This window comes from Orycteropus afer, unplaced genomic scaffold, assembly GCF_000298275.1.
Source record: "Orycteropus afer afer isolate SDZICR_OR568_19922 unplaced genomic scaffold, OryAfe1.0 scaffold00252, whole genome shotgun sequence".
Lineage (NCBI taxonomy): Eukaryota > Metazoa > Chordata > Mammalia > Tubulidentata > Orycteropodidae > Orycteropus > Orycteropus afer.
The window spans coordinates 1,361,313-1,380,594 of record NW_006921839.1 but is presented as its reverse complement, the minus strand read 5'-3'; the positions used below and the strand labels follow the sequence as shown (position 1 = coordinate 1,380,594).

The window sequence follows — 19,282 nt, the reverse complement described above, 5'->3', positions numbered from 1 at the left end:
GACAATGCTCTCCCCAGTTAAAATAGTCACATTTTTTCACAAGTTACCTGCTTAAGTAAAGGCCTATTATTATTTCCTCCAATTTGATTATTTTTACCTAATGCCTGCTCATGATAACATAATAATTAAAAGAGAAACTTTTTGTGGTAATTTGCTTTATGAGCAGTGTCCATTATGAGTGCTGTATTAAAAGATAAATGAATTAAAAAATTATATACTTTCATTTTCAACACTTTATTTAACTATAACAACTATATAAACCAAATACTTTCAGTTGTAGTCCTGATATGTTAACTATCTTGTTGTTGTTGTTACTTGCCATCAAGTTGGACCCCACTCATAGTGACCCCTCCTGGGGTTTCCAAGGCAGTATCACTACAGAAGTAGATTGCCCAACCTTCCTTCCAAGGAGTGGCTGGTGGGTTTGAACCTCCAGCCTTCTGGTTAGCAGTCAAGTACCTTAGACACTATGCTACCAGAGCTCCTGTTAACTATCTTAGGGTGACTGTTATACTTGGTGAAGTGACATCACTTTAAATAAGCCTAAAATGTCACTAATGCTTTACTTGCCACGGGAACCATCAGAAGATAACTGGTGAATAAGTAAGTTTCACTACATTTCTTAGCTTATTAAGTCAGTTAAGATTCCATTGTTAATATATAGTTAAAACAAATAGAATGTTTAAATTTTTCCATACAGTTCTTAATTTCATTTCTATGACCTGTCACTAGTCCCATAAAATGTTAGTACTGGATGAAAAAGGAGCTCTGGGAGCATAGTGCCTAAGGCACTTGACTGCTAACCGGAAGGCTGGTGGTTCAAACCCACCAGCCACTCCTCGGAAGGAAGGTTGGGCAATCTACTTCCGCAGTGATACCACCTCTGAAACCCCAGGAGGGGTCACTATGAGTCGGGTCTGACTTGATGGCATGTAAGGAGAACAACAACACTGGATGACAAAAATAAAAATTAAAAAGTTAATATTTTCTGTTGACTAAACCTTAGATTAATAAAATTATAAATATTTCTGAGGCCATCATATGTTGTTACTTAACTGATAAGAGAATTATTACAAATAATTCATAGTAAAAAGGAAATACTCTTGATAAATAAAATTGAATTTAGTATGAAAAGTAGTTTCATACTAAATCACATTTACCTTCTTTTTCTTCCACATAAACTCACCAAGTAGAATAGAGGAGAGGTAGTAAAAGCCACTTTTCTGAGAATGGTGAACTGCTTGGTTTTTCCTTGTGTGTGTGGAAAAGGAGAGCTTGTAGGGGAGGCATCACCCTCACAACATTGTTCTCTTCTTCATGACGCAATAAAGCATCCATTGTGACCTGTGTAACTACAGATATGTAATGTTTTGTTAGTTATCATTCTTCCTCTTTCTGTGCAATCAAACCAGTAACAGCAGAAGTGAAATATTAAGAATAATATATTCTTTTCTCCCTTTCTCTTCATTCCTTCCTCTTGCTCAGGTATTCATTCATATATATTCATTCTCTCATTTATTCACTGAACATTTCTTGAATCCAAATTGTGTGCCAGGCATTATAAAATTGAATAAATCTTGGACCTTGTCTTCATGGATTTTATAGTTTACTTTCATAAGTGATAACTCCTTTTTGAATGTGAAAATGAAATTGTTTCTCTCCTTAGGCTTAAATTTTGTAACTTTAAACTATGGTTTAGAGTCCTTTGTAAAAAAAAAAAAAATATCTTTTCTTGGATAATATAAAATTCCAAGCATATGCAATGCTTTGGATTCTTTTGGAATGGAATTGGGAACATGAATAAGAAGAGTCCTTAAGGAATCTTCCCTTATCTTCCATTATCAAGGAGTTAAACAGGCCAAAAGTATTTATCAAAAGAATTCCATAATGCTTATGGTGGGAAGGGGAGCCCTGGTGGCACAGTGGTTAAGCACTTGGCTGCTAACTGAAAGGTCAGAAGTTTAAACCAACCGGCCACTCTACAGGAAAAAGATGTGGCAGTCTGCTTTTGTAAAGATTTCAACCTTGGAAATTCTATGGGGTAGTTCTACTCTGTCATATAGGATTGCTATGAGTCAGAATTGACTTGATGGGAGTGTTATTTTTTCTTGGTATGGTTGGATGTGTAATTTTATATTCCAGAAAAAAATCAATAGAAATTCATATATTTTTACATTACTTTGGCCTTTTCCCTCTGAAATATTTCAGTGATGCAATAAAGCAATGATATGTCACATTCATGATAAGTTACCATCATTTAACTGCATTGTGAGGAATAGGGCACAAAAATGGTGATATAAGTGGCAATTCATAAACTGTAGTCAGTTATTAGATCTGTAGTCTTTTTAGCTAGACCTCTAAAGAAATTATTTAGAAATGATAATTTATTATACTGCAGTATTATACAGTAGGACTAAACAGAGGGAGGAGGAGATGTCAGAAATCAAAAAAGAATACTCATCTGTTATCTGTGCTTTTTGACATAATGTTATTAAAACTATTTTAAAAGTATGTAATTTGATTTTAACAGCTTTATTGAGGTATAATCTAAATACCATAAAGTTTACCCACTTAGGATGTGTACATGTCAGTGGTTTGTGGTATATTATAGTTATACAACTATCATCATGATTTAGTTTTAAGACATTTTTATAACCCCAAAATGTAATTTGACTTTTGAACTCTATGTAAGGAAACACTACTTAAAATTGAATGAATTAAATGAATGAACATTAATCTATATGAAATGGGAATTGGTCATTTAATTAAATTGAAAGATTTTTGGAAATTCCAGTCTAAGCCACTCATGGCCCTAATAATTTATCCTCAGAAACATGTTATAACAAAGATATTTTTGTATACTAAAAAATCTTGTTAACTAATTTTCCCAGACTGAAAAACAAACACATTAAAATTGTTGTAGGTATTTGCCAAAATTACAGTAAAATTAAGTGAACAGGTAAAAGGTGATCAGGTTTTCTCTATTTTAATTTTATTGTCCTTAAAAAGCTAGAGGAAGAGCAATATAGAATCATCTACCTAAGGTGGAAAAGTAAATATATTTAAGTATCTGCTTATAAATTCATAAAATATCTGTGGAAGGAAACATAAGAAACAGTAATATTGGTTGTCTCTAGTTAGGAGAACTGGCTGGCTGGGGTCCATGAGTAGTAGAGATAATGCTCAGCTAACTGACTATATTATCTTTTGAAGCATTTTAAATAAAAATTTATTATCCTGATCTTAGAATCAGCATTACTGAGTTCCTTCCTATTGTGCTTTATTCCAGGATGTAGAACTCTATTATTGGTTTGAAATGAACCATATTACTTAAAATGTTGTTTTCTTTTAGGAATTGATTATGGATTAAGTTTACCACTTGGAGAAGACTATGAACGGAAGAAACATAAACTAAAAGAAGAATTGCGGCAAGATTATAGACGCTATCTTACTCAGGTAATGAGTTCTAGGTATTAGTTGGGTTTTATGTTTCAGAATTTTTTGCCTAAATTTGTTTTCCTAAGGTTGTAGTCATATGCATTAATTTTCAGGCTTTCAGTGGTGTCTAGCAAAGGGGTATTACAGTTTTGAACTTTGAGTGTTACAGTCAAAATTAAGTATCATAACACATATGATGTAAGTGACATTGATAAGAGATAACCCATTCTGTGAACTGGTACCATAGAATAAAACAGACTGAACCTTTGGAGTAGGACAGTGAGATTTTAAATTCTAGTTGTTCATATTTTCTGTAAAGTTGTTGTTGTTGTTGTTATTTGCCATTGAGTCAGACCCGACTCATAGTGACCCCTTCTTGGGTTTCCGAGGCAGTATCACTATGGAAGTAGATTGCCCCATCTTCCTTCCAAGGAGTGGCTGGTGGGTTTGAACAACCAGCCTTCTGGTTAGCAGTCAAGTGCCTTGGGCACTACGCTACCAGAGCTCCCTCTATAAAGTTATCATGGCTTAAATAGCCCAGTTGTTCACCATTCTTCTGCCCCAGCCTCCCCAAACCATGGATTAAAATGACACATGGAATTATAGTTGCTAATTATTTGTGATGAAATAAACTTATAAAATGGCATTTAACATATTCATTTAATTTCCAAAGTTATTTGCTTAGTGATTTAATCTGTTTTTCTTAGCAAAATGCATTTTATTTTGTTAAATTATGTAATAACTAAACAAAGTTTGTTGTAAACTTTAAAATAGTTTAATTTTTATTTTATAAAGTTGTTGTAAACAATCAAGATGTTTCTAGCCATCCCAAGTTATTCTTTAGTTTTTCACTACTTTAAACTCTATTTTAAATGTATAAATGGTTTGTTTTTATTCTGATTTGCACATGAGGAGAAAGGACTTTTACTGAATACATTTTATCAATGGTTTGTTCCCCCCTTGAATTTAGGGTATCACACAAGCAAAAAGAAAGGTAGGGTTGTCTGTGAAATGTTGTTCTTTAGTTTTGTTTTAGTTCTACTAGCTTGCAATTTCTTTTATTAATCAGATTGCTGCTCTCAAACCAATTAAAAAAATAGCTTCATTTGTGATTTTGAGATTTCCAGTGCTACAATTTCCTATTCTTGCAAGATGACAGTCTATCCATTATGATTTTCCATTAATACAATCAAGCATCCTTTTTGATTCCTGCTTTGTATTTGTTTTGTTGCTCTCTTATCCATTCCTTAAATATTTTGTAGCTATTGTAAATCCACTCGTTTTCAGCATGCCAGTTTTTCCTTCTTCACATTATGCTACTTACATTAAGATTAATAGGATACTAGAATATTCAAGATATTCTAAGATGTTTTGGCCTGTGTGTTGTCAGGATTTGGATTACCTGATCCTTTTGCACTGAAACATATGGGATGCATTTGTAAATTTATATTGAGAACCAACAAGAAACAGTTTTAGAGTTTTATAAAAACCGTTTTTTTAAAAAACTCCCACATCCATCATTCAACCAGCACCTCTTAAGTTCTTAAGAAGATGAATCAGATGTGGATTCTGCCTTTATGGGGCCTAGAATCCAGTTGTAGAGATAAGATTCATACAATTTAGAAATTGATAACTAAGACAAAAAGGATATAATGATCAGGAAAGACCTCGTAGTGAGAGGTGTTTTTTTTTTTTTTGAAAGGCATTACTAGATAACTAGAATTTGGGTATTCTAGTGGGAAAGGCAAAGTGAGAAAGCTTTTCAGATGGAGACTATAAAATAGAGGACTTAGAGATGGACTTTAGCTCTGTGTGAATGAGGCATGTCAGGAATACTGGCCTGACTGACTTAGAGTAAGATTCTTTTTGAGTGCAGTAAGAAATAAACAATCCTCATAACTGGACCAATAAGCATCATGATAAATGGAGAAAATTGTCAAGGATTTTATTTTACTTGGATCCATAATCAATGCCTATGGAAGTAACAGTCAGGAAATCAAATGATATATTTGTTCTGGTTACCTAGTGCCGCTCTGACAAGAATATACCACAAATGGGTTGGTCTTAACAAACAGGAGTTTATTTTTTTACAGTTTGGAGGCTTTAAGTCCAAGTTCAAAATGCCTGGCTGTAGGGGCTGTGTGAAAGCCCCTCAACCTTGGCCTTCAGCTTTGCCTCTTGCTCCCAGCCCACTGAAGCTAGAGACAGCTCTTCACTCAGGCAGCTACTGGCTGCTGAGGCTAACAAGCCCAAGTTCAACAAATAAAAAGGCACAGTCCTGACATTATCAAACCACATGGCAGGCCATTAATTCAAGTCCATTGTAAGTCGCAAGGTCGGCAGAGCATGGCAGGCTGCTGAACAACAACATGGCTGCATGCAGGGTCCAAGCATGCCATAAACTCGAGATCATTCCCCAAGGCTTCTGCTTATATACAGGAAGCAGAGCACATTCCCAAAGGCAGCTAGTCAGCTGTTTGTGGTAGATCCCAACGTGGAGTTGATTGCCAGTCTCATCATGGGGAATAACGACCATCAGCTGCCCAGCCACTCAACCAAGCCCAGCCAAGTTGACATACAAACTGAAAGACCACAATATTGCATTGGGCAAATCTGTTGCAAAAGATCTCCTTAAAGTGATCAAAAGCAAAGTTGTCACTTTGAGGACTAAGATGTGCCTGTCCTAAGACATGGCATTTTCAGCCTCCTCATGTTCATTTGAAAGCTGGACAATGAATGGCAGACAGAAGAAGAATTGATGCATTTGAATTATGGTGTTGGCAAAGAAGATAGGATGGTGAGACTTTATCTCATATACTTTGGGCTTGTTACAAGGAGGGACCAGTCCCTGGAGAATACCATGATTGGTAAAGTAGGTCTGCGAGAAAGGGGAAGAGTCTCAATGAGATGGATTAACACAGTACCTGCAATGATGGACACGAACATAGCAATCGTTGTGAAGATGGGGCAGTGTTTTATTCTTTTGTGCAAAGGGTTGCTATGAGTTGGAACCAAATTGACGGCACCTAACAATAACAACAATGAAATTTAACTTAAATGTCATTACTTCTGGAAGAATTCTTAATCTGACTCTACTAATTTAGATTAATTGGATGTCTTCCCTGACATAATTTTATAGCACCCTGTGTTTAACTCTGTCATGTGGTCTCATGTACTACTGAATTAGGGCAGGAATGTTGTTGGCACTCAGTAAGAGTTAGCTGATTTAATGAATGTCCTTTTTCACATATTTGTTATCTTTCATTCTTTTCAGAATGGTGGTGGGATCTGTTTTGGTTACTTCGTGCCATTCTAACAGAAATACCACAGGTGGATGCCTTTAACAAAGAAGAGTTTATTCTCTTACAATTTGGGAGGCTAGAAGTCCAGGTTCAAAGTGCCAGCTCTAGGTGCTGAGTAGAAACCCCTCAACCTTGGGCTCTAGCTCTGCCTCTTGCTCCTGGCCCACTGGAGCTAGAAGTATCTTTTCACTCAGGCAGTTGCTGGCTGCTGAGGCTGACCAACCCAAAGTTGACAAGTGAAAAGGGCACAGTCCCGACGTTACCAAACAACACTATTTCAAGTCCAGAGACAGTCCCAAGATTAGCAGGAAACATGGCAGGCTGCTGGCTAAAGACTCAGCTACATGCAGGGTCCAAGCATGCCAAAAGCTGCAGACTATTCACAAAGCTTCTCCTTATATACTGGAAGTAGACCACATCCCTAAAGCAGCTATTCAGCTGCTTGCCGCAGATTACGCCATGGAGTTGAGAGCCAGTCTCATCGTGGAGAATAACGCCCAGCCACTCAAAATCAGGCCCAGCCAAGTTGACATATAACCTTAACTACCACAGGATCCATAGAAGAAATTGTTTTTATGAAAGATAAAGAAATCAAGGAGCACTAGTCTTAAAATTCAAAGGGACATAAAGGAATTGTTTTGGTGTTGGGTTATCAAGAATGTAGTTGCAGCACAGGAATTAAGAATTATTAGAGACATTTACAGTACAGTGAATATTGGGGAAAACGTTTATCTTGAGGGTTTTTTTTTCAGATTTCTTAGATGTTTTTTAAATAAAAAATCTTATTTTCTTTTGCAGAAAATTTATTAAAATTGCTGTAAGTCCTATATTTAGGATAATAGGTAAGAAACTTCAGAAGGTCAGGGAAAAAGACAGTCTTTGGTTGTCCTCTGAGAAGGCTAGAGTAGAAAGGAAAGCCAGGGAAAAAATTAAACAACCTAGGGTATGAGGAGATGGTTGTAACGGCTTCCTTGACCTCTGGAATGTGTATGGTTTCTAAGTCCTATTCCTTCTGGATTGCTTATGGTTTCCAGACATATAGATTACATGAATACTTAAATTTAAAAAATCTAGTCTTTAAATTTTGCCAAGAAGAGCTATTAAAGCAAACAAACAAACAAGTACTGTTTTCTTTTTAGCTTTTAGAATAAAAGACATATGACCATTTAAAAACACAAGAAAGGCATATTCTCAGACACAAGAACAGTTTTTAAATTAAAGCAATAAAGTTATATCTCTAGCCCAGAACTCTCTCCTGAACTTCACACTTTTCTATCTGGGTGCATACTTGACATCTTCACTTGGTAATCTAATATGCATCTTAAGTTGAACATACCCATAAAGGAATAACTGATTTCCATTCTTCTTACCCTCATCCCATAGAAACCTGTGCTACCTATAGCCTTTTCTTGTTATTTTTTATCATAGCACTTACCACCTTTTAATATAACATACAATTCCTATTCATTATGTTTATTGTTTGTTGTCAGTTTCTCCCTGTTTGAATGTAAGCCTTATTAGAGCAAGGCTGTTTGTCTGTTTTCTTCACTAATGAGTCCCAAGATAGTGAACAGTTGGGGCAAAAGACAGGTCCTTGAAAATACTGATGCATATGGATAAAATTAAGCAAGCTTTTCAAAAGCTTACTCTGTTTTTCTTATTATGTATTTCATTTCATTGACCATTATAAACATCATCTTGGACTTGTATTGGTGGTAGGGGAAATTGCCCAGTAAAGGAGTGAAGGTGTTATATCCCTGTCTTCACAAGGTTAGAACTCACCGTATATGTATAATGCTACAAAATGATAAGATTTATAATGTACTTCAGGTACCTAAGAGTGACTTAGACATTTAGACATGTCATGTATTTTTTAATTGACAAATAAATTTAGAGTTCCATACAACCAACTTTCAAATTAGCTTTTGACACACAATCTATTTGTACATTCAGATTTAATAAAATTTATTAATTGTTTAATTTCATTAGTCACTCTGTTCCCATAGTATTTCATTTTATTTTTTTTAAATTGTGATTTGGGTGAAAATTTACAGAGCAAATTCACTTTCCTTACAGCAGTTCACATACACTTCCTCCCAGAAGTAACCTCCTCCCTGTGTCCTCCCTCCATGCATTCCTGCCCCCTAAGCTGTCTCTATGTGTATAAACAGCCCTTCTTTCTCCCTTGATTGTTCTTTCCAAGGAGTGTATCTATCTCAGGTAAATGTTCAACTCATATGCCTGTCATTTGTTTGGCTGGAAGCCACAGGTATGGGTTCAATTCCAGACCTGAAGGGCAGCTAGGGGCCATAGTCTTAGTGGTTCCACCAGGCCCCATCAGACCAGCAAACCTGGTCCCCTCTTTTTTTTTTCTCCTAATGATTTTGAGTTTTGTTCCACATTGTTCTCCCTCTCTATCAAGGATCTCCTACATAGATCCCATTCCGAGTGGTTGACAGTGGTAGCCAGGCACCATCTAGTTCTTCTGGTCTCATAGTCATATAGGCTGAGGATTGCATGGTGTACCAGTCGCTAGGACTAATTGTTTCCATGAATTTTTGTTTTCTGCATTCCTCTTTGCTCTGGACAAGGAGAGACCCATCGTTGCATCTAGATGGCTGCTTGCAAGCTGCTTGCAAGCTTTTAAGATCCCAGTTGCTACTCACCAGAGTAGGAGGTGGAACAATGTTTTGTGTAGTATGTTATGCCAATTGAGATTGATGTCCCCTGTGACTATGGTCCCTAGCCCACCAGTTCAACTACTTGGTCCCTCTGGGTAGCTGGCTGTGACCAAGAAGTGACTACAACTTTGCCCCGTGTCAGTTCTACTATACACCTATGTTCCCATAGTATTTTAAATATAAATCTATTGTAGCAATTAGCACCCAACAGTGTGGTTATTTATTTACATGCCTATTTCCTCAACTGAACTGTAAATCTCTTGAGTATAGGGGATATATTCTTCTCTTTGTATGGGGCAGTGGTGGTGAAGTGTAGAATTATCGCCTTCTATGTGGGGCACCTGGGTTTGATTCTTGGCCATTACACCTCAAATGCAACCACAACTCATCTGTCATTGGAGGCTCATATATTACTATGATGTTGAACAGGCTTCAGCAAAACTTCTATTCTAAAAAGACTAGGAAGAAGGACCCAGTGATTTATTTCCAAACAATCAGCCAGTGAAGCTCTATGGATCACAACAATCTGACCCTGTCATGCATGAGATTGCCATGAGTTGGGTGCCACCTAAATGGCAACTAATAACAATTCCTCATTTAATGAATGAATGAATAAATAAAAGACATGAAGCAAGACATTTTAATAAGTATTTATTGCTTTAATTCTCATAATCTAGTAAAGATGACATTATCCCTGTTTTACGGATGAAGAATGCCAGGCAGAGAATCTAAATAATTTATGCACTTTATATGACTACTAAGTAGCAGTGCCAAAAAGTTGGGGAGTATGTGTGTTTTTTTTTAAACTAATCTCTTGTGTTTATTCTAGAATTTATATTGTGTGTCTTTGATCATTATAACAGTTTTGATAGGTAGACAGAAGAGGAAAGTTTGTGTCTAAAGGGTTAAATGACTTACACAACTGACAAGTACTGGAGCTAGAAGTAAAGTCAATCTTTTGATTCCTGGCTGCTGACAGTATTTACTACACTGTATTATCTCAATGTCTAACGAATAAGAATGGGACGACATGTAAAGAAACAGCATTCATAATTTATATTTTCTGGCATCTGAGTAGATAGTAATCACAGGAAATACAGAGAAAAAGTTACTGTGGCATACATAAGGATATTTGTGAGGAAGTTTAATTTGTTTTAAGACTCAGAACAGTATAAGGGCACTGAGAATGAAGTAGAATATGTGCTTAGAAGAAGAATATGTTAAGAAACAGTTTCTTTTTTTTCCCCATGCATTTGATCATCTTGAATCGATAAATCCATATGAATTGCCAATGAAAATTAAGGCCTATTTCTCCCCTTCAGGGAGTTGCTGATTGGGAGAAAATTGTCTTTTTTCCTGGGTTTTGAACCAGTTTAAACCAGTTCAGTCTTGGCTGATGATGCAAAATTGGAGTAGATCTGAGTTTTTAAAATTTGGGTGAAGCAGAGTGATAATCAGAATGAGAAAAATTACAGGTTGAAGCCCTGGAATGCTAGACTTGGATGAGACATAGTGAGCCTTTTCAGGAACCTAATGCAGGAGACAGGATTTTTGCCAGGAGTGTGGAGAGAGACAGGCATTCAAAGTGGCCTCCATCTTCGAGCTGGTCACCATTGTTTCCAATTCTGTTGATGAAGAGATTTGGTTGCTATGCAATGCACATGCTGCCCTTGTTTTCTAAAAGGGAGATTAAGTTTCTAGCAAGGCATCAACTCATAATTTTTCCTATTATGGTTGGCATTTCAGTACATCTATATTTCACAAATTTGGGTCCATTCTGGTTTTGCTTAGCTGGCCATAGCTGAACCAGGAAGAACTGGTTCAAAGCCCTGCTTTTTCTAATACTTTGGATTTGATTTCTATAGGTTAGGAGTTTCTGTCTCCATCTCCATCCTATTCTTTTGCTTTGTACAATGTAATAGTTTAGAATATATAATGTAAAAAGAAACGTTTATGAAACACATTTTATGAAGATAATTAGGCAATATTTTTTTCTTAATTTGTATATATACAGAAAAATTTTCTGTCTTCGGGTGAAACAGATCCATCCACTCTGGGAGTTTCTCTTCCTATTGGTGAGAGGTTATCTGCGAAGGTAGGTTGTTAGAGTAGTTTCTGTAGCAGTTTTCTGAGGCATCAAAATCATAAGAGAAAATATTCCTGATTAAAATGCAAACAGAAGCTAACATCATTTCCTCATACTTGAGTGTATTTCTTTCTAAAAAATCTGAGGTCTCTTTGCTGTTAAAAAAAAAAAATGGAACATTATTTTTGTAACCAAAAGTAAGAAATTGAATTAAGAATGGAAGAATTATTAAAAAAAAATTAGTGAAGAAGTGGGAATTTCCAATAAAAATAATTTGATAAACATATTTCTTTAATACGCTGATTCTTTTGCTATATTCTGCTATATTTAATTGAATATTCAGAATTCACTTTTCTCAGCACTGTTTTCTGAGCTATAAAGTTTATGACACATTTATCAGTTTGATGAGTAGATGTGAGAGTATACTGAGCTTTTTATGTCAGGTGAGGGTCTGGGGCTATCTGAATGTGTGTTTCTATCACTCCACAATACATGTTCACACCCTCTAGAGGTGGTAGTGGTAAAGTACAATACACCTCTTACAGAGAACCAATTCCCTAGTAGATGAGAGATCATGAAATAGTATATAAGACAGAATGGACAGTTACTAAGTTTTAAAAGACAGAAAATAATTTCTTTACTACTTTTTTGATTGTATTATTTCAATGACATTGTTGACTTTAGTCCTTAAGAACATATTCTAATGTTATATATTTGCAGGAGCTATGGTAGTGTACTGCCTAAGGCACTTGACTGCTAACCAGAAGGCTGGCAGTTCAAATCCACCAGCCACTCCTCGGAAGGCAGGTTAGGCAACCTACTTCCATAGTGATCCTGCCTCGGAAACCCAAGGACGGGTCGCTATGAGTCAGATCCGACTCAATGGCACATAACAACAACAGTATATTTGTGTTTCAGCAGAACATTTCCATCATACTATTTTAGTGTTTTTGACAGTTTGACCTTTTCATGTTTAAAATATAATGATACTTCTTTAACATTGGGAAGGAAATGATTAGCAGCAAGCTTGCAATCTGTTCTCTCCTTTTTAGGAGTGCGATGGGAGATGAGTGCCAGGATATGTCCTTAAGAAAGAAGAAAGGTCACAGGCTCAAATGTTGTAAACATGCTAATGATAGGCTTCCTAGCAAACACATTATTTGTATTTGCTAGTGGGAGATATTTATCTGAGCAGTAGTATTTATAGGATGTATCTGGTTTGTCTAGGTTTGTTTATGGTAAATAAATTCAGAATCCATAGATTGATAGGTCATGGTTCCTTGGAAAATGTCATCTAAGCTATGAACTATTGGTGTATAAAGCAGAGATGATTCACAATTGAAATAGTTCTTTTCTCTTAGAGACCTCATGCGTTAAGGTAGACGGAAGTGTATAGTGATGTGTATTGTAATGTGGCAAGAAAGGACTTGGGCATCAGCATTGGTGGTCTTAGACCTCTTTCTGCTTTTCCCTTCCTTGTAATTACTTCTGTCCTTGAAGTTAGTAAATAGTAAATAAAATAAGTAAATAGTAAAGCTTGATACTGGGTAAGATCTCTGATTTGTATGAGTCTAATTTGACATTCTGATTGGACTATAAGGTTCTTTTTCCTGAAGATGAAGGTAACATTGCCTTTTGATTTCTATTTTAAGGAAAGATTGAAGCTTGAACGTAACAAAGAATATAATCAGTTTCTCAGGGGTAAAGAAGAATCCAATGAAAAATGCAGACAGGTAGAAAAGAGTACTGAGGTAAGTTTGTTCTTAAAGTAAAACTTTTAGTACCACAAGCTTAATACCTTATACTCACTTGTAATTTTTTATTATCTATTTTAGATGTTTCTTTTGGTTTTTATGTAAATAGAAAAAATTAAGCCAAATTAAATACAGGACATTTAAATATTCAATTTTGGAGCTGTTTTATCTCATATTGAAGTATTTATTCTACTTTTTAGCTTTATGGAGAAGATTTCATTTTAGAAGTTGATTTTATTAAGTGATTTTTATTTATTTATTTAAATTAATAATTTCTAGTTATATTTTTTCCCCCAACTTAAAAGTGATTAATGTTACTAGGACCAAAAAATTTGCTATGTTCTGTACCCTTTTTGTTGATAAGGAATTTAATTTGAAATATTTTAAAACAATATTCAATTACCAAAATATGTCTAATTTTGGATAAATTTGGGATGGGAATTTACATTCAGTTTATCCTGTCTTTTTATAGTTACTTATCCATTTGCTTGTTTATTTGATATTAAGTTTTATTAAAGAATGAAATCTCCTTAGAAGTTTTTTCTAAAGATAAAATTTTTCTTATGGCTGATTAAATACCAAAGTGGACATGATAAATAGACTAAGCATCATTTGAGCGTATAAATACCTTTTGAAGAAGAGTATCTCATTCAGATTTTTTTTCTTTTTTTTTAACTGAATAGCCTAAGAGTGAAATAAATAAAAAATCTGTTTCTCAAGTTAAGCCTGATTTACCTTCACAAATACAAGCATCCTATAAAAATTCAGAAGGACCCAGGAGAGATGTTTTAACTCCTTCAGAGGCATATGAAGAGCTTCTACACCAAAGGCGACTAGAGGAGGACAGATATCGACAACTAGATGGTGAAATTGAATTAAGGAATGGAAGAATTATTAAAAAAACTGATGAAGAACTGGGAATTTCCAATAAAAAACATCAAAGGTTTACCAACAAGGCTGATATTCCGGATAGAAGATTTCGCAGGTTGAATGAGGATCGTGTTTCTGATAGACAGTGTTATAGAGCAGGCCATGATCCTGAAGTAAGTGAAGAAATGGACGAGAGGTTTAGATATGAAAGTGATTTTGATAGAAGACCTTTGAGAGTGTATGCAAATGACAGGTATTTTCTTCATTTATTTTTCTTTTGTTTAATTTTGCTGTTGTTACTTTTTGTAATTATATCAGGGAGAGATGATTCCATTTTCTTTACTATGTTTGATTAATTGTTAGATGCTATCAATTTAAAGATACAACATTATTTTATATGGGACTGAGGGCGAAGGAAAAAAAACACTCAAGATGGTAGCCTAAAAGGGTTTCAGTGTCCTGTTAAAAAACTGGAACACCGAAAGGCTACTTTTTTTGTATAAAAGTAAATGAGAAACAAACCTTCCCACAGAAAAGAAACTTTTCATGTCTCAGTGTTGGCCCTGGGTTGGGGTGGCAGTTAAAAAACAAAAACATAAAACAAACTTCTCTGAGAATTTGAACATAAGCCAGTACTATTCAGGTTCGCAGGGTGAGTTCACGCTACCAGTAGGGCTCAAAAAAACCAAAAACCAAAAACACAAACTTGAAATGAGAAGTCAGAGTTTTCAGAAATTAATAGTGTCCCTGGCAGGAGAAAAATAAATCTCTGTAAGAACTCCATTTAAACCCCAGTTAACAATCATCAATTTCAGAAAATTTACAGGGGGAGGGAGAATTCAGGATAGTTGAAATATAGTTTATTCTTTTAATGTTTAGACATTCTAAGTACCTTTACAAAATGTTTGTTAACTTTTAAGTTCTTGAAAATCTTATTTAACTGAAATAGCCTTAAGTTTTTTTTTTTTTAAATCAAATTTTCAGATGCTTTTAGTTTCTCTGGATGATGGTTTTTGTGTCACTATTTATAATTTCTTAAGTGCTGCAGTTGGATCTTATTAAGTCATATTTATCTTAAAAGTTGCAATATTTTTAATGTAATTTGATTTGGCACTAGAAATGTAGCAGGGTCCCATTTCTATCATTGACATGTTAACTTGAAAGGTTTAAATCTAAGTTTTGAGAACTTTATAGGATCTGTTTCATTTATTAGTCCAAATAGATTTTTTTTTGTAGTATTTTACAAAGTTTTATGAGGAGTAATGCTGCACATTCAGTGTTCTAATGATTAACTACAATAGAAAGGCTTTACGATTCTTGGTCTTCACCTCTTTATGCTGCAGTTTTCAATTCTGCTCACCCAGTCTTTTCAGTTAATCACCATGATGTAGGTAATATGTGTGAAGGATTAAAATTTTGAAATGCCAATTCTGGTTTCTCTGATCTAAATCTAATTGTACTCAGAAATTACTCCAAATCCTAGAATGTGTTCTAGTTGAGAATGATTATATGTGAAGATAGTCAAAGGCTGCCTAAGCTAAAAGAACTATTAACTAGGAGAGTGCATGTTATCTTGAATGCTTGGTGATACCTTATTTGTACACCAGTTTATTTTATTTTTTTAAAATTATAGTGTCTATTTACCTTTAAAGTATAAAATAATGTATACTTTTTAAGTCTATAATTTTAGGAAACATAGTGGTTGTTGCTTTTTAAAATATATTTTAATATATTATTTTTATAATTTTACCTTGTGATAATTTTATATATGAACTAGCAAATGAATTTCATCTTTATAATGAGAACTATCTTATTTTCTTATATATCCCATAATAAGGGAAATGAATTTTTGCTGTATGATCTACTCCAAGTAGTGTTTAAAAAATAAACATGAGGATGAGTGAGGATAATTCTTGTTAGACATTTAAAAGTTTTTAGAAGTGTTTCTTCAAAACGTAGGTAAATATTATATGTTACTTTCATTTTGTTAATGCATATATTTTTACATCGTTTCACGTATGTTTCTGGCACTTAAGGTTAAAACTGAATTTCTAGATTTCAGATTTGTACATTCCTTATTTCTAGCAAACAAACAAAAGACTTCATTAGGTCATTTGAGTGTGGTCGGTGGGGAAAATGACTTGACCTTTTAGTGAAATTTTTGAAAGTAAAGAAATTGGCAAGTACTTTTGGTCTCTTGCTCTAGATGTTTCTTATTCTTAACATACTGTAGTCTTAACCAGAAGTTCTTGACAAGAAATAGTACAACTGATTAATTTTCCTTCATTCTTCAAAATTTCCCTCTTCTCCACTTTTCCCCCTTGAAATGTTAGTGTCTGTTAAATTCTAGTTTTGATTTGTAATAATTTTTTATTTTCATATTTTTATCTCTGTTCCTACCTAATTATCCTATAAATTTCTTCATATACCATAATTTACTTATTAATGAAATATTTTCCCCACTTTAGAGACAGGAAAGCTGAAGCCCAGGAATAATGAGTGATGTTACTTTCTTAAACTTGTTATCTTGAATCACTGGCAATGTTCTTAATGTGTAACAAGGTGGTTAGCACTGTGCTTGGCAGTTGTATTCTGAGTAAAAAGGAAAATGTTTTAGGAACTTTCTAAAGTTGAATATAATAGTATCTCTTATACTTTGAGGGGCTCTGGTGGCATAAGTGCCTAAGGCATTTGACTGTTTAGGAATTTATAGTCTTTTAAAAAATATAGTTTCCTTGATCTTTATTATTTATTAACTTCAGCTGTAGAAGTTAATATATTATCTTACTATGTTTTACTTTAACGTTAATCAGTAAAAGACATTCTTTTTGGTTTAAAAATGCTGTTTTTTCAGTTTCTCTGTGATTAATGTAGTGAGCACTTCCATTCTACTTTTGACATTTGCTAGTTTATGATCTTAAAGCCATTTAATAAACTCTGAAATAGCACTCCATCTGAAATTAGAATCTGTGTTATGTGCATGGAGTGAGGGCTTATGTAACATGGGATGCTCTCCTAAAAACTCTATGCTTAATCCATAGGACAGAAATGGGGAAAGATGGCTTATTAGAACATATTATTCAGTTTGCTGTTCCCTTGTTGTTCTAGTGGTGTAGTGCCTAAGGCATCTGACTGCTAACCAGAAGGCTGGCGGTTCAGACCCACCAGCCACTCCTTGGAAGGAAGGTTGGATAATCTACTTCCATAGTGATACTGCCTCAGAAACCCAAGGAGGGGTTGCTATGAGTCGGGTTCGACTCGATGGCAGTGAGTTTTGTTCTAGTTGTTGGTCAATTTTCATTTATCTTTGAAGAGCCATTTTAATAATAACTATTTTCCCCACTTTAAAAATGGTATTGTTAATAGAAAAACATCATCATTGACTTAAAGTTAATAAAATTGGGAAGGAATTGAAAACAATTAAGAGAAAATAGTTATCAGTAGTTAAATCCTCAGTGTTTTTTCTTTAACATCTATAGTGAGAGTATCCTTAATAGCAGAATTCATGTATAATTGAAAAATTCTTGATATGTAAACAAGGTGACATAACCTTATGAATTAGATAATTTAAGGAGAAATTTGATTCTTCCTCCCTGTGAGCTATATTAATAGAGGACTAACATATGGTAGGGAGTTCTGGTAGCATAGTGCCTAAGGCACTTGACTGCTAACCAGAAGGCTGGCGGTTCAAACCCACCAGCCACTCCTCGGAAGGAAGATGAGGCAATCTACTTCCGTAGTGATATTGCCTTGGAAAACCAAGGAGGGGTCGCTATGAGTCGGGTCCGACTCGACGGCATATAACAACAGCAACAACAAACATATGGTAGGGAGCTCTGGTGGCATAGTGCCTAAGGCATTTGATTGCTAACTAGAAGGCTGGCAGTTCAAACCCACCAGCCACCTCTCAGAAGGAAGACTGGGCAATATACTACTGTAGAGATCTGTCTCGGAAACCCAAGGAAGGGTCGCTATAAGTCTCAATCCACTCGAGGGTAGTGATCTGATAACATACGGTAAATATTTTATTTTTAGGATGTGTTATTGTTGATAGCATAAGCATTGTAAATTTATTTCTGAAATAGTTTGATTCTGTGGTTTATTAAGGAAAAAGGAGAACTTATTATCATTTAGGAGTTGTTTGCTCACATTTAAATTAACTGAAAATACCTGTAGTTTTAAATAATTTGCTTTACTTCTTTAATTGAGAAATTTTTAATAAGATTTTTACATGTACTGTTTTTTTTTAAGGTAAAGTTGGCCTGTCTGTACCTGTTTTTTTGGAGGGAGGCATTGAGAATTTTACCTAATCAACTAGACTTGTTGATCCATATCTTTGATGAAATAGAGAAGAAAAGGCTTTTACTGCTTAATGCATCTTTGTTGTTGTTGTTGTTATGTGCTGTCCAGTCGGACCTGACTCATAGACTTTACAGCTCATGACTTTAAAGCTTGGTAGCTTCACTTCTAGGTTTTTGTTGTTGTTGTTGTTGTTATGTGCCATCCAGTCAGACCCAACTCATAGCGACCCCTCCTTGGGTTTCCAAGGCAGTATCACTACAGCAGTAGATAGCCTAGTTTTCCTTCCAAGGAGTGGCTGGTGGGTTTGAACCGCCAGCCTTCTGGTTAGCAGTCAAGTGCCTTAGGCACTGCGCTAGGTATTTTGTCTTATATTATTTTGTAACAGATATGAGTAACATCCTATATTTATGCAATTTCTGTTTTAAACAGTAATTCTTTGATTTAACAAAGCAGTTCTATCAGTCATTTCATAAAATCAAATAAGATACCTTAAAATTTTATTTTATCTTTTTTAGTGAAATACATATTTCAGCTTTTTTTTTTAGCCTCTGCAGAAAGGGCAAGGAGGCCACATGTTCTGACCTCCTCTAATCCCACAAGAAGAAGACAGAATCACCATCAATAGCCCAAGGCCTATTCCTGTGAGGTCAGTCAGACATGCTGCCTCCCTCCAGCCCTTTCTCCAACTGTTCCTTCCAAAGCACCCACCACCTCTCTCCTGGGTTCGATAATTTGCTGCAGTGGCCACACAGAGCGCACAGATTATGGGGTTTATTAGGGTAGCACCACAGGCTACAATTCAAGTTCAGGAAAAATGCTCAGTCTCTCTCCCAGCCCACCGTCCCTCAG

The 19,282-nt window shown here is 35.1% G+C and overlaps 1 protein-coding gene across 1 annotated transcript in view; it reads left to right on the top strand.

Annotated features, from left to right (window-relative positions):
• Positions 1-19,282, top strand: part of CSPP1 (centrosome and spindle pole associated protein 1) — a 203,204-nt gene that overhangs the window by 35,360 nt on the left and 148,562 nt on the right. Inside the window, exons 3-8 of the mRNA XM_042782168.1 lie at positions 3,353-3,456; positions 4,409-4,432; positions 11,436-11,516; positions 13,160-13,258; positions 13,945-14,384; positions 16,217-16,254. Coding sequence (XP_042638102.1) covers positions 3,353-3,456; positions 4,409-4,432; positions 11,436-11,516; positions 13,160-13,258; positions 13,945-14,384; positions 16,217-16,254 — 786 coding nt within the window. The remainder of the gene's footprint in view (positions 1-3,352; positions 3,457-4,408; positions 4,433-11,435; positions 11,517-13,159; positions 13,259-13,944; positions 14,385-16,216; positions 16,255-19,282) is intronic.